The following is a 13,167-nucleotide window of genomic DNA, read 5'->3' on the forward strand; positions in this document are numbered from 1 at the left end:
CTGTGGCTGACATCCTTGTCTATGTCAGATATGAGGATGAGGAACAAGATGGGAGCGAGTACTGTGCCTTGTGGAACAGAGCTTTTCACCGTAGCTGCCTCGGACTTTACTCTGTTGACTACTACTCTCTGTGTTCTGTTAGTGAGGAAATTATAGATCCATCGACCGACTTTTCCTCTTATTCCTTTAGCACGCATTTTGTGCGCTATTACGCCATGGTCACACTTGTCGAAGGCTTTTGCAAAGTCTGTATATATTACATCTGCATTCTTTTTGTCTTCTAGTGCATCTAGGACCTTGTCGTAGTGATCCAATAGTTGAGACAGACAGGAGCGACCTGTTCTAAACCCATGTTGCCCTGGGTTGTGCAATTGATGGGTTTCTAGATGGGTGGTGATCTTGCTTCTTAGGACCCTTTCAAAGATTTTTATGATATGGGATGTTAATGCTATCGGTCTGTAGTTCTTTGCTGTTGTTTTACTGCCCCCTTTGTGGAGTGGGGCTATGTCTGTTGTTTTTAGTAACTGTGGGACGACCCCCGTGTCCATGCTCCCTCTCCATAGGATGGTAAAAGCTCATGATAGGGGCTTCTTGCAGTTCTTGATGAACACGGAGTTCCATGAGTCTGGCCCTGGGGCAGAGTGCATGGGCATGTCATTTATCGCCTGTTCGAAGTCATTTGGCGTCAGGATAACATCAGATAGGCTTGTGTTAACCAAATTCTGTGGCTCTCATAAAAAATTCATTTTGATCTTCGACTCTCAGTCTGGTTAGCGGCTTGCTAAAAACTGAGTCATATTGGGACTTGAGTACCTCACTCATTTCCTTGCTGTCATCTGTGTAGGACCCATCTTGTTTAAGTAGGGGCCCAATACTGGATGTTGTTCTCGACTTTGATTTGGCATAGGAGAAGAAATACTTTGGGTTTCTTTCGATTTCATTTATGGCTTTTAGTTCTTCCCGCGATTCCTGACTCCTATAAGATTCCTTTAGCTTGAGTTCGATGCTTGCTATTTCTCTGACCAGTGTCTCCCTACGCATTTCAGATATATTGACCTCTTTTAGCCGCTCTGTTATTCTTTTCCGTCGCCTGTAAAGGGAGCGCCTGTCTCTTTCTATTTTACATCTTCTGCTCCTTTTTTTTAGAGAAATACGCCTTGTGCATACATCGAGTGCCACTGAGTTAATCTGCTCTAGGCATAAGTTGGGGTCTGTGTTGCTTAGTATATCTTCCCAGCTTATATCGGTTAGGACTTTGTTTACTTGGTCCCACTTTATGTTTTTGTTATTGAAGTTGAATTTGGTGAATGCTCCCTCGTGACTAATCTCATTATGTCGGTCTGGGGCTCCACACATACATGTCTGAACCTCAATTATGTTGTGATCTGAGTATATTGTTTTTGATATGGTGACATTTCGTATCAGATCATCATTGCTAGTGAAGATGAGGTCTAGTGTATTCTCCAGTCTAGTAGGCTCTATTATTTGCTGGTTTAAATTGAATTTTGTGCAGAGATTTAAAAGCTCGTGTGAGTGCGAGTTTTCATCAGAGCTGCCTCCTGGTGTTATTACTGCAACAACATTATTTGCTATATTCCTCCATTTTAGGTGCCGTAAGTTGAAATTTCCCAGGAGCAAGATGTTGGGTGCAGGAGCTGGCAGATTTTCCAGACAGTGGTCAATTTTTAACAGCTGTTCCTGGAATTGCTGGGATGTTGCATCCTGAGGCTTGTAGACTACCACAATGACTAGGTTTTGGTTCTCGATCTTTACTGCTAAAACTTCCACTACATCATTTGAGGCATTAAGCAGTTCTGTGCAAACAAGTGACTCTGCAATGTACAGGCCAACTTCCTTCCCCTTTTGCCTGTTCACTCTGTTGCATCTGTATAGGTTGTAACCTGGGATCCATATTTCATTGTCCAAGTGATCCTTTATGTGGGTCTCAGTGAAAGCCGCAAACATTGCCTTTGCCTCTGCAAGCAGTCCACGGATGAAAGGTATTTTGTTGTTTGTTGCTGGCTTTAGACCCTGTATATTTGCAAAGAAGAATGTCATCGGACTGGTGGTATTGTTGGTACTGAGGAGGGGGATTTTTTTTCTGGCATTAGTATCTGTATCTGTTGATTTGGAGTGGAGGCCATCGACTGTGGTTCCACTCCAGGAATGACTGGATTTGGTGTACGATTTCTGCCATTTCCTGCCAGTTTTTTTTCCTTCCTGGTACTAAAAAACCTCTCCCTCTTGAGTGGCTGTGGCTACCCAGGTTTTCCCATGGCCTGGATGTTTTGTATCTTTTTGCCCCCTTTAGATGGTGTGCCTGGCAATTTAAGTTATAGCACAGTCTTTCCTGCACTGAAGAGGTACACATTTCAGGGTGAAAAAGCTTACAGGAAGGGAGTTTGCATTTTCCTGTTGTCATATGGGCATGGCATTTTCTAGGGTGGTCATAGTTGCATGTCCCATCTGTTTTTCCAGATTTCCCATGCCTGCAGATACCAAGTGTATAGTATGTGCACAGGCTTGGTTTCCGTTTGCCTTGGGTTTCTGTGACTGTATTCCCTGTTGGTGCATGTTTACCTGTCTTATTCCTATCCTCCCTAGCACCAACAATGGAGCTCCCACCAGTTGTTTTTGGTAATATATCCTCACTATTGCTAGTGGAGTCCTCTTGTTTGCTATTTCCTGTGGTATTTCTAGTTTGCAATATTGGTTTTATCTTATCTTTGACTACACTTGTTTCCCCACTACGGCTCCTGTCTCCCATGAGGTCATTTATATGCATTCCTTCCTGCGTATAATTCCCGACTACCTGGACAAAATCTCCAGCTTCACCATTACTGTCTCCCAGGACAGCACCTCCAGCTTCACCCTTACTGTCTCCCAGGACAGCACCTCCAGCTTCACCATTACTGTCTCCCAGGACAGCACCTCCAGCTTCACCATTACTGTCTACCAGGACAGCACTATCAGCCCCACATTTACTGACTACCAGGACATCACCTCCAGCCTTACAGTTTCTGACTACATAGCCAGCATCAAGGGCAGTACCAGTAATAAGTAATACATATTTTAAGTATACAAGTATAAGTATCCTAGGTAGTAGATTGGTAGACAGCAACCGCCCAGGGAGGTACTACGTCTTGCCAAGTGATTGTGAAACGGAAGCCTGTAATTGTTTTACATGATGGTAGGATTGCTGGTGTCTTTTTTCTGTCTCATAAACATGCAAGATTTCAGGTACGTCTTGCTACTTCTACTTACACTTAGGTCACACTACACATACATGTACAAGCATATATATACACACACCCCTCTGGGTTTTCTTCTATTTTCTTACTAGTTCTTGTTCTTGTTTATTTCCTCTTATCTCCATGGGGAAGTGGAACAGAATTCTTCCTCCGTAAGCCATGCGTGTTGTATGAGGCGACTAAAATGCCGGGAGCAAGGGGCTAGTAACCCCCTTCTCCTGTATGTATTACTAAATGTAAAAGGAGAAACTTTCGTTTTTCCTTTTGGGCCACCCTGCCTCGGTGGGATACGGCCGGTGTGTTGAAAGAAAGAAAGAAGTATAAGTATCCTAGGTAGTAGATTGGTAGACAGCAACCGCCCAGGGAGGTACTACGTCTTGCCAAGTGATTGTGAAACGGAAGCCTGTAATTGTTTTACATGATGGTAGGATTGCTGGTGTCTTTTTTCTGTCTCATAAACATGCAAGATTTCAGGTACGTCTTGCTACTTCTACTTACACTTAGGTCACACTACACATACATGTACAAGCATATATATACACACCCCTCTTGGTTTTTTCAATTTTCTTTCTAGTTCTTGTTCTTGTTTATTCCCTCTCATCTCCATGGGGAAGTGGAACAGAATTTTTCCTCCGTAAGCCATGCGTGTTATAAGAGGCGACTAAAATGCCGGGAGCAAGGGGCTAGTAACCCCTTCTCCTGTATAAATTACTAAATTTAAAAAGAGAAACTTTTGTTTTTCTTTTTTGGCCACCCTGCCTCGGTGGGATACGACCGATTTGTTGAAAGAAGAAGTATAAGCATACAAGATATGATATAGCACATAATGAAAGTAGTTTATTAGAATATATAATGGTGGATAAAAGGTCGATGGGTAGACTTCAGGATGTGCATGTTTATAGAGGGGCAACAGATATATCACATCATTATTTAGTTGTGGCTACAGTTAGAGTAAGAGATAGATGGAGAAAACAGAAAATGCCAACAGCAAATAAGAGCAAGAGGTGAAAGTTTATAAACTAAGGGAGAAGGAAGTTAGGGTGAGACAAAAACAACTACTGAGAGAAAGCTGGGCTAATGAGAGCAAAGGTAGTATGGGAGTTGAAGAGGGGTGGGATAGTTTTAAAAAGGCAGTGTTAGAATGCACAGCAGAAGTTTGTGGTTATAGGAGGGTGGGTGAAGGAGGAAAGAGAAGTGATTGGTGGAATGATGAGGTAAATGGTGTGATAATAAAGAAAAAGGTCATTTTTACAGAACAAAGTGAAATAAGAGAGTAAAAGAAAGACAAAGAGAGTGGTGAGGGAGTGCAAAAAGGAAAGCAACTGATAGAGTGGGTAAGGCACTGTCAACAAATTTTGCTGAGAATACAAAAAAATTTTTGGAGATAAATAGGTTAAGAAAGCCTAGGGAACAAATGGATTAGACAGTTAAAAACAAAATAGGGAAGTTAGTAGATGGGAAGTTAGAGGTATTGGGAAGATGGTGGAAATATTTTGAGTAATTGTTAATTGTTGATGAATAAAAGGAGGCAGTAATTTCATGCATTCACCAGGGAGGTATAACATCTTTTAGGAGTGAAGAAGAGCTGGCTGTGAGTGTGGGGGAGATGTGTGAGGCATTAGGTAGAATGAAAGGGGGTAAAGCAGCTGTAACTGATGGGATCATGACAGAAATATTAAAAGCAGGGGGAAGATATAGTGTTAGAGTGGCTGGTACTTTTGTTCAATAAAAGTTTGAAAAAGGGGAAGGTACCTAGGGACTGGCAGAAAGCATGTATAATTCCTTTATATAAGGGAAAGGGGGGACAAAAGAGATTGTAAAAATTATACAGGAACAAACCATACCACGGGTAGGGATAGAACCCGCGATCAGAGAGTCTCAAAACTCCAGACCATCAAGTTCTGATCGCGGGTTCTATCCCCGCCCGTGGTATGGTTTGTTTGCAATCATGTCATTACGATTTCGTGAGTCATAGAGGAACAAGTTTACTGAGTATACCAGATAAAACAGAGAGCATGATTGCAAATGAACAAGGAAGCTTAAGAATGTGTAGGGGATGTGTAGATCAAGTGTTTACATTGAAGCATATAAGCGAACAATATTTAGATAAAGGTAGGCATGTTTTCATTGCATTTATGAATTTAGAAAAGTCATATGATAGGGTGGATTGGGGAACAATGTGGCAGATGTTGCAAATGTATAGAATAGGTAGTAAGTTACTAAATACTGTAAAGAGTTTTTATGGGGATAGTGGGGCTCAGGTTAGGGTGTGCAGGAGAGAGGGAGATTACTTTCCAGTAAAAGTAGGCCTTAGATAGGTGTGAAATGTTACCATGGTTGTTTAACATATTTATAGATGGAGTTGTAAAAGAAGTAAATGCTAGGGTGTTGGAGATAGGGATGGGATTAAATTATGAGGAATCAAATACAAAATTCTCCATGGGGAAGTGGAACAGAATTCTTCTATAAGCTATGCATGATGTAAGAGGCCACTAAAGTGCCGGGACCAAGGGGCTAGTAAACCCTTCTCCTGAATACATTACTCAAGTTAAAAAAAAAGACACTTTTTTTTCTTTTTTGGACCACCCTGCTTTGGTGGGATACAGCTGGTTTGTTGAAAGAAAGAAATATAAAATGGGAGTTATCAGTTACTTTTTCCTGATGATACTGTGCTTTTGGGAGATTCTAAAAAAGAAGCTGCAAAGGTTAGTGGAAGAGTTTGGGAGGGTGTGTAAATAAAGTTGAAAGTGAACATAGATCAGAATAAGGTGATGAGGGTATCAAAAGAGTTAGGCAAAGAAAAATTGGATATCACATTGGAGGGAGGGAGTATGGAAGGAGTGAATGTGTTCAGTTATTTGGGAGTAGATTTGTCAGCAGATGGTTTTATGAAGGATGAGATTAAGCATAGAAGTGATGAAGGAAAAAAGGCAAGTGGCACTTTGAGGTGTCTATGGAGACAAAAAACATTATCTATGGAGGCAAAGAAGGAAATGTATGAAAGTATAGTGGTACCAACACTCTTATATGGGTGTGAAGTATGGGTTGTGATTGCTGCAATGAGGAGGAGGCTGGAGGCAGTGTAGATGTCACGACTAAGGGCACTGTGTTGTATAAATATTATGCAGAGAATTCGTAGTGTGGAAATTAGGAGGAGGTGTGGAGTTACAAAAAATATCACTGTTCAGAGGGCTGAAGAGGGGTTACTGAGGCGGTTTGCCCCGTGGCCTGGTGGCTACAACTCTCGCTTCACACAGCGAGTGTCCAGGTTCGATTCCCGGCATGGGTAGAAACATCAGGTGTGTTTCTTTACACCAGTTGTCTATGTTCCCCATCAGTTTTCTTTACACCGGTTGTCTATTTTCCCCATCAGTAAAATGGGTACCTGGGTGTTAGGCGACTGGTGTGGGTGGCATTCTGTGACAAAATTCACCTAATTTGTCCTAAATGCTCTGCATAAGAAGCGGCTTTCTATATAGTAGTATGTCAGTGATGTCAGCTAGGCCTGTGTACCTTGTACATGTACTTGTAGAAATAAAGATATTATTATTATTATTATTATTATTATTATTATTATTATTATTATTATATTTAGAGAGGATGGAGCAAAAGAGAATGACTTTGAGGGTGTATAAATCTGTAGTAGAGGGGAGGAGGGGTAGGAGTCATCCTAAGAAAGGAAGGAAGTAAAAGAGGTTTTGTGTGCAAGGGGCCTGGACATACACCAGGCATGTGTGAGCATGTTAGATAGGAGTGAATGGAGACGAATGCTTTTTGGGACCTGACAAGCTGATGGAGCGTGAGCAGGGTAATATTTTGTGAAAGGATTCAGGGAAACCAGTTAGCCAGGAGTTGGGAAGTACAATGCCTACACTTTCAAGAAGGGGTTTGGGATATTGGCTGTTTAGTGACTTCTAAACTGTCATATCTGGGCACCTCTGCAAAGACAGTGATTATGTGAGAATTATGGTGAAAGTGTTTCTTTCTTTTTTGGGTCACCCTACTTCACTGAGAGATGGCTAGAGTGTTGAAAAATAAAAATAATAATAATAATAATATTCTCCATGGGAAAGTGGAACAGAATTCTTCCTCCGTAGGCCATGCATGTCGTAAGAGGGAACTAACATGCCAGGAGCAAGGGGCTTGTAACCCCCTTTTCCTGTATACATTACTAAAGTTAATGGTTTTTCTTGTTGGTCCACCCTGCCTCGGTGGGATACGGCTGGTTTGTTGAAAGAATAATAAAAGTAATAAACCCATAGGGGGCATATCACCTGCAGAATGGGAAGCATTCAGATCTGATTCAAGGAAGAAAAGGGTAAGTAGAGTTCCTTGGATCAACAGCCCTTCAATGTTCCTTGAGGGGATGTCAGGCCATAAAAATTAATCTCCACTCAATCTAATTTGAAATGCCCACACAAGCTTGCCAGATGCTGAAGCCCCCAGCACTCAAAACCTTCTTTACCCCCTCCCGTCAACTCTTTGTGATGATCCTCTGCTCCTCTGTCCTTTCAATGCCTGATTCATTAACCTTCATAATTATCATATTCTACCCCATCCTTTCTAAATGCCTAAACCACTCAACTTCTAACCAACACACTATCATCTAATTTCTATGCTCCAAATTCTTTGTATAATATTCGCATCATACATTGCTCTCAAACATGTCATCTCTAGTGCCTTTAGCCTCCTTGTTGCAACATTTCAAGCCCATGCCACACACATAAGTGTTGGTACCACTATATTCTGGTACATTCACTTTCTGCAGGTGCCTCAACACATCACCTATCTTTTTACCCCTCGTCTACTGTATGACTCACCCCATTTTTCATAGATCCAATATCTTAATATACTGTACAACTGCTTCCTTCATACTAACTCCCACTAATTTTTCACTGTCTAGGCTTTTTATTATTCCCATCACCTTGCCATTTCCTATGATCATTTATAAATTCCTTCTTTTCCTTCCAAATTTATCCACTAACCCTTGCAGCTTGTCTAAAGAATCTCTGAAAAGAGCCTTGTCACTGGTAAAGAACAACCCTGACAACTTCCACTTCATATCAGATTCATCATCTTTCAATGCCACACCTCTCAACACCCTTGCAGTTACTTCCTCTACAATACTATCTATAAATATACTACACAACCATGGTGGTGTCACACAGCTGTGACTAAGATCTGCTTTTAATTAATGGAAAATAGTCCTTTCCTCTCCTGAGCCTCACTCTCCTCTTAAAAAACTCTACTGCTTTTAGCAATCAATTTTTCATATATGTATGTAGAGAGAATGGAACAAAACACAATGACTTCAAGAGTGTATCAATCTGTAGTGGAGGGAAGGCGGGGTAGGGGTCGGCCTAGGAAAGGTTGGAGGGAGGGGGTAAAGGAGGTTTTGTGTGCGAGGGGCTTGGACTTCCAGCAAGCATGCATGAGCGTATTTGATAGGAGTGAATGGAGACAAATGGTTTTTTAATACTTAACGTGCTGTTGGAGTGTGAGCAAAGTAACATTTAAGAAGGGATTCAGGGAAACCGGCAGGCTGGACTTGAGTCCTGGAGATGGGAAGTACAGTGTCTGCACTCTGAAGGAGGGGTGTTAATGTTGCAGTTTTATAAACTGTAGTGTAAAGCACCCCTCTGGCAAGACAGTGATGGAGTGAATGATGAAAGTTTTTCTTTTTCGGGCCACCCTGCCTTGGTGGGAATCAGCCGGTGTGTTAATAAAAATAAAAAAATGTATGTATGCAAGTTCTCCATGGGGAAGTGGAGAAGAATCCTTCCTCTGTAAGCCATGTGTGTTGTAAGAGGTGACAAAAATGCTGGTAACAAGGGGCTAGTAACCCCTTATCCTGTATAAATTACTATATTTAAAAATAGAAACTTTTGTTTTTCTTTTTGGGCCACCCTGCCTCTGTGGGATATGGCTGGTTTGTTGAAAGAAGAATAATATATATATGTACAAAATGTTATCAAAAAGTTCCTGGAATGCCATGAAAAAAAATATATAGGCTTACCTAATCACCAAGTTGAAGTTGTCTCCCTGAAGTACTCTCCTTGAGAGGCTGTACACTGATCCCAGTACCTCTGCCACTTCTCTAAACATTTCTGGAACTAATCTTTCCTAATGGTGTCTACATCAGCTTGTGATTTTGCTGAATCTCTGCATCTTTACAATGCCGACCCTTGAGTGATATTTTTATTTTTGTGAAAAAAAGGGAAGTCACAGGGATGGCTAGATGTGGAGATTAGAGACAGTGAGGAATGGCTTCCATGTTGTTTTTTGATCAGAAAATGCTGGTCTTGAGTCAGCAAGTGAGGCACAAATGTAATCAAATTCTATTCATAGTGAAGCCATGTAAAACACAAATAAAAGGTTTAACACTACACAGACTAATTTTTCTATTTAACTGCAAGCTATCCAACTTACTACTGCAACCATCATATTAAAACAATTGTCAGCAATTGTAGTCAAATATAAATACAATTATTCTCAGTAAAGTACCTTGTGTCACACTCTGTATTTAAAAAATTCACTGATATGCAAAAAAAAACAAAAAAAAAAAAAAAATTAAACAGGGAATAATAAAATTTATTTCATTATATTGCAATGAATTCACACATTTCTCACCTGTGGAATGTTATAAAATTCTGGAGTAAATCCAAATTGTTTCCATACTTGATGGTAATTGAATATTATCTTCTGTGCAGAATTAATATCACCTGCAAATACAGTGCAGTATTAGAAAATTATATTATCAATATACCTTATCCAACTTCCATCAACATTAATGTATCACATTTTACTTATCATTACCTTGTCCCATTTTATTCTTCACCATATTTCACTCTCATCATTATTAGCATATCTCCATTTTACTATCATTACCTTATCTTAAATTCATCATCATTACCATTTCCCACTTTTATCACCATTAAAATTTTCTACTTAAATTACCTTCACCAGGTCATACTTTCATAATGATTACCCTGCTTCCCATGTTTATCATTATTACCATTTCCCACTTCTGTTTCATCACCACATTTCTTAAGTATCTGGGCTGGGAGACAGCAACCACCCAGGGAGGTACTACTGTCCTAAAAAAATGAGTGTGAAATGGAAACCTGTAATTGTTTTACATGACGGTAAGATTCATACACAAATAACCCGCACATAGGAGAGAGGAGCTTACAACAACCTTTCGGTCCAACTTGGACCATTTATAAATGGTCCAAGTCGGACTGAAACATCATTGTAAGCCTCTCCTATGTGCGGGTTATTTGTATATTGTTCCAGTCACAGTATTGTGCCTTTTTGTTCTTCATGATGGTAAGACTGCTGGTGTCTTTTTTCTGTCTCATAAACATGTCTCATAAACATTTGTGTATTGTTCCAGTCACGGTACTGTGCCTTTTTGTTCTTCATGATGGTAAGATTGCTGGTGTCTTTTTTCTGTCTCATAAATATGCGAGATAACAGGTATATCTTGCTACATCTACTTACACTTAGGTCACACTACACATGCATAAGCCACATGTGTCATAAGAGGCAACTATAATGCCAGAAGCAAAGGGCTAGTAAACCCTTCTGTATAAATTACTAAATGTAAAAAGACAGTCTTTTGATTTTCTTTTTTTTTGGGGGGGTCACCCTGCTTTGGTAAGATATGGCTGGTTTGTCAAAAATACACCTAAGTATATCACCATTGCCACTTCCTGCTATCACTAAGGCTTATTTTTCTCATTTTCATCATTTTCAACTTTCATTGTTTTTCCCCTTCACCATTATCCTGTTTCCCACTTTCAGAAAATCCACTAATGTGATACACTTGTAATTATACAACAAAAACCAAATGTGGGGACAGAATTTTCCTTCTCAAGGCCCACAAAATCTGAACCCAGAAGTTATTTGGGAAAAATGAAAGTGTATTTAATAGAAGCATTCACCGTTATCACCATCTGCTTAGTCATGCCAAGCAACAGTGGGACTGCCAGACTGGAGAAAAAAAATAATTATGGATATCCAGAAAAATTACCAGCAACAGGGAGATCAGTATAGACATTTACATCATTCCTTATCTGGGATGCAATAAACTATATGTGAAAAAAAATATGGAACATCTAACACAAGTATTCAAGAACACAGATATGCTTGTTGCACACATGACAAAGATAGACATGTAATTCATAATGACAGAACATAATGTTATAACATAGAATAAAACCAAAAGGAAGACAGTTAAAATAGTAAAAATGCTTTGAGATTCTAATAAAAATGATTGACAGCATAAATCAGAATCACACGTGTTTAACATGGCTTCACCTCTTGCAAAACTACAACTGGATTAACTACAACTATTTAAAGTGACATAAGCAAGCACTATTCTTTTCTTCATATCATTTGATCTTGCAAGTTAGACTGGCTCCTAACATTTCCCTCTCTTCCCTGCTGTGACAGATATAAGCTTAGATTTTGGCCTTTCATTCACTAGATTTAATGCTTATTCAGAGTAAAACTTGGTCTACAATAAATCTTTTGCTTAAGATCTCTATTCATATTGCATGATTTCTTACTTTAATCAATTTCATGTTTCCTACTTTGATCAGCATTGCCATTTCTCAATTTTTTATCAGTGTTACTGTTTCCAGTATCATCACTAGTTTCTCACTCATCATCACAGTAATATTTTCTACTGTTATTAGGGTATTTGCTTAAACAAATTACTTTTATATACATTTAAATACAATATGTATGAGTAGTAGGTTGGTAGACAGCAACCACCCAGGGAGGTACTACCGTCCTGCCAAGTGAGTGTAAAACGAAAGCCTGTAATTGTTTTACATGATGGTAGGATTGCTGGTGTCTTTTGTCTGTCTCATAAATATGCAAGATTACAGGTACGTCTTGCTACTTCTACTTACACTTAGGTCACACTACACATACATGTACACGTTTATTTATACACACTCATCTGAGTTTTCTTTGATTTTATCTTAATAGTTCTTGGTCTTATTACTTTTCCTTTTATATCCATGGGGAAGTGGAATAAGAATCTTTCCTCCGTAAGCCATGCGTGTTGTAAAAGTCAACTAAAATGCCGGGAACAATGGGCTAGTAACCCCTTTACAGGAAAAGATTACTAAAAAGAATAAGAAGAAGAAAATTGTCAAAGTGGGAAGTCTGAATGTGCGTGGATGTTGTGCAAATGATAAGAAAGAGATGATTGTGGATGTTATGAATGAGAAGAAACTGGATGTCCTGGCTTTAAGTGAAACAAAGCTGAAGGGGGTGGGAGAGTTTCAATGGAGAGGAATAAATGGGATTAGGTCAGGGGTTTCAAATAGAGTTAGAGCTAAAGAAGGAGTAGCAATAATGTTGAAGGATAAGCTATGGCAGGAAAAGAGGGACTACAAATGTATAAATTCAAGGATTATGTGGAGTAAAATAAAGATTGGATGTGAAAAGTGGGTTATAGTAAGCGTGTATGCACCTGGAGAAGAGAGAAGTGTAGAGGAGAGAGAGAGATTCTGGGAAATGTTGAGTGAATGCGTGGGGAGTTTTGAATCAAGTGTGAGAGTAATGGTGGTTGGGGATTTCAATGCTAAAGTGGGTAAAAATGTTATGGAGGGAGTAGTAGGTAATTTTGGGGTGCCAGGGGTAAATGTAAATGGGGAGCCTTTAATTGAGCTATGTGTAGAAAGAAATTTGGTAATAAGTAATACATATTTTATGAAAAAGAGGATAAATAAATATACAAGGTATGATGTAGCACGTAATGAAAGTAGTTTGTTAGATTATGTATTGGTGGATAAAAGGTTGATGGGTAGGCTCCAGGATGTACATGTTTATAGAGGGGCAACTGATATATCGGATCATTATTTAGTTGTAGCTACAGTTAGAGTAAGAGGTAGATGGG

At 39.6% G+C, this 13,167-nt stretch overlaps 1 protein-coding gene across 4 annotated transcripts in view; it reads right to left on the reverse strand.

The window, feature by feature from the left end:
- The window catches only part of LOC128695558 (ER degradation-enhancing alpha-mannosidase-like protein 2), an 81,446-nt gene that overhangs the window by 18,338 nt on the left and 49,941 nt on the right, over positions 1 to 13,167 (reverse strand). For all 4 annotated transcript variants that reach the window (XM_053786234.2, XM_053786235.2, XM_053786232.2 and 1 more), the window contains one exon: positions 9,882 to 9,973. In XM_053786234.2, the coding sequence (XP_053642209.2) occupies positions 9,882 to 9,973 (92 nt within the window). The remainder of the gene's footprint in view (positions 1 to 9,881; positions 9,974 to 13,167) is intronic.

Source organism: Cherax quadricarinatus, chromosome 42 (genome assembly GCF_038502225.1).
Source record: "Cherax quadricarinatus isolate ZL_2023a chromosome 42, ASM3850222v1, whole genome shotgun sequence".
In the NCBI taxonomy this organism is placed as follows: Eukaryota; Metazoa; Arthropoda; class Malacostraca; order Decapoda; family Parastacidae; genus Cherax; species Cherax quadricarinatus.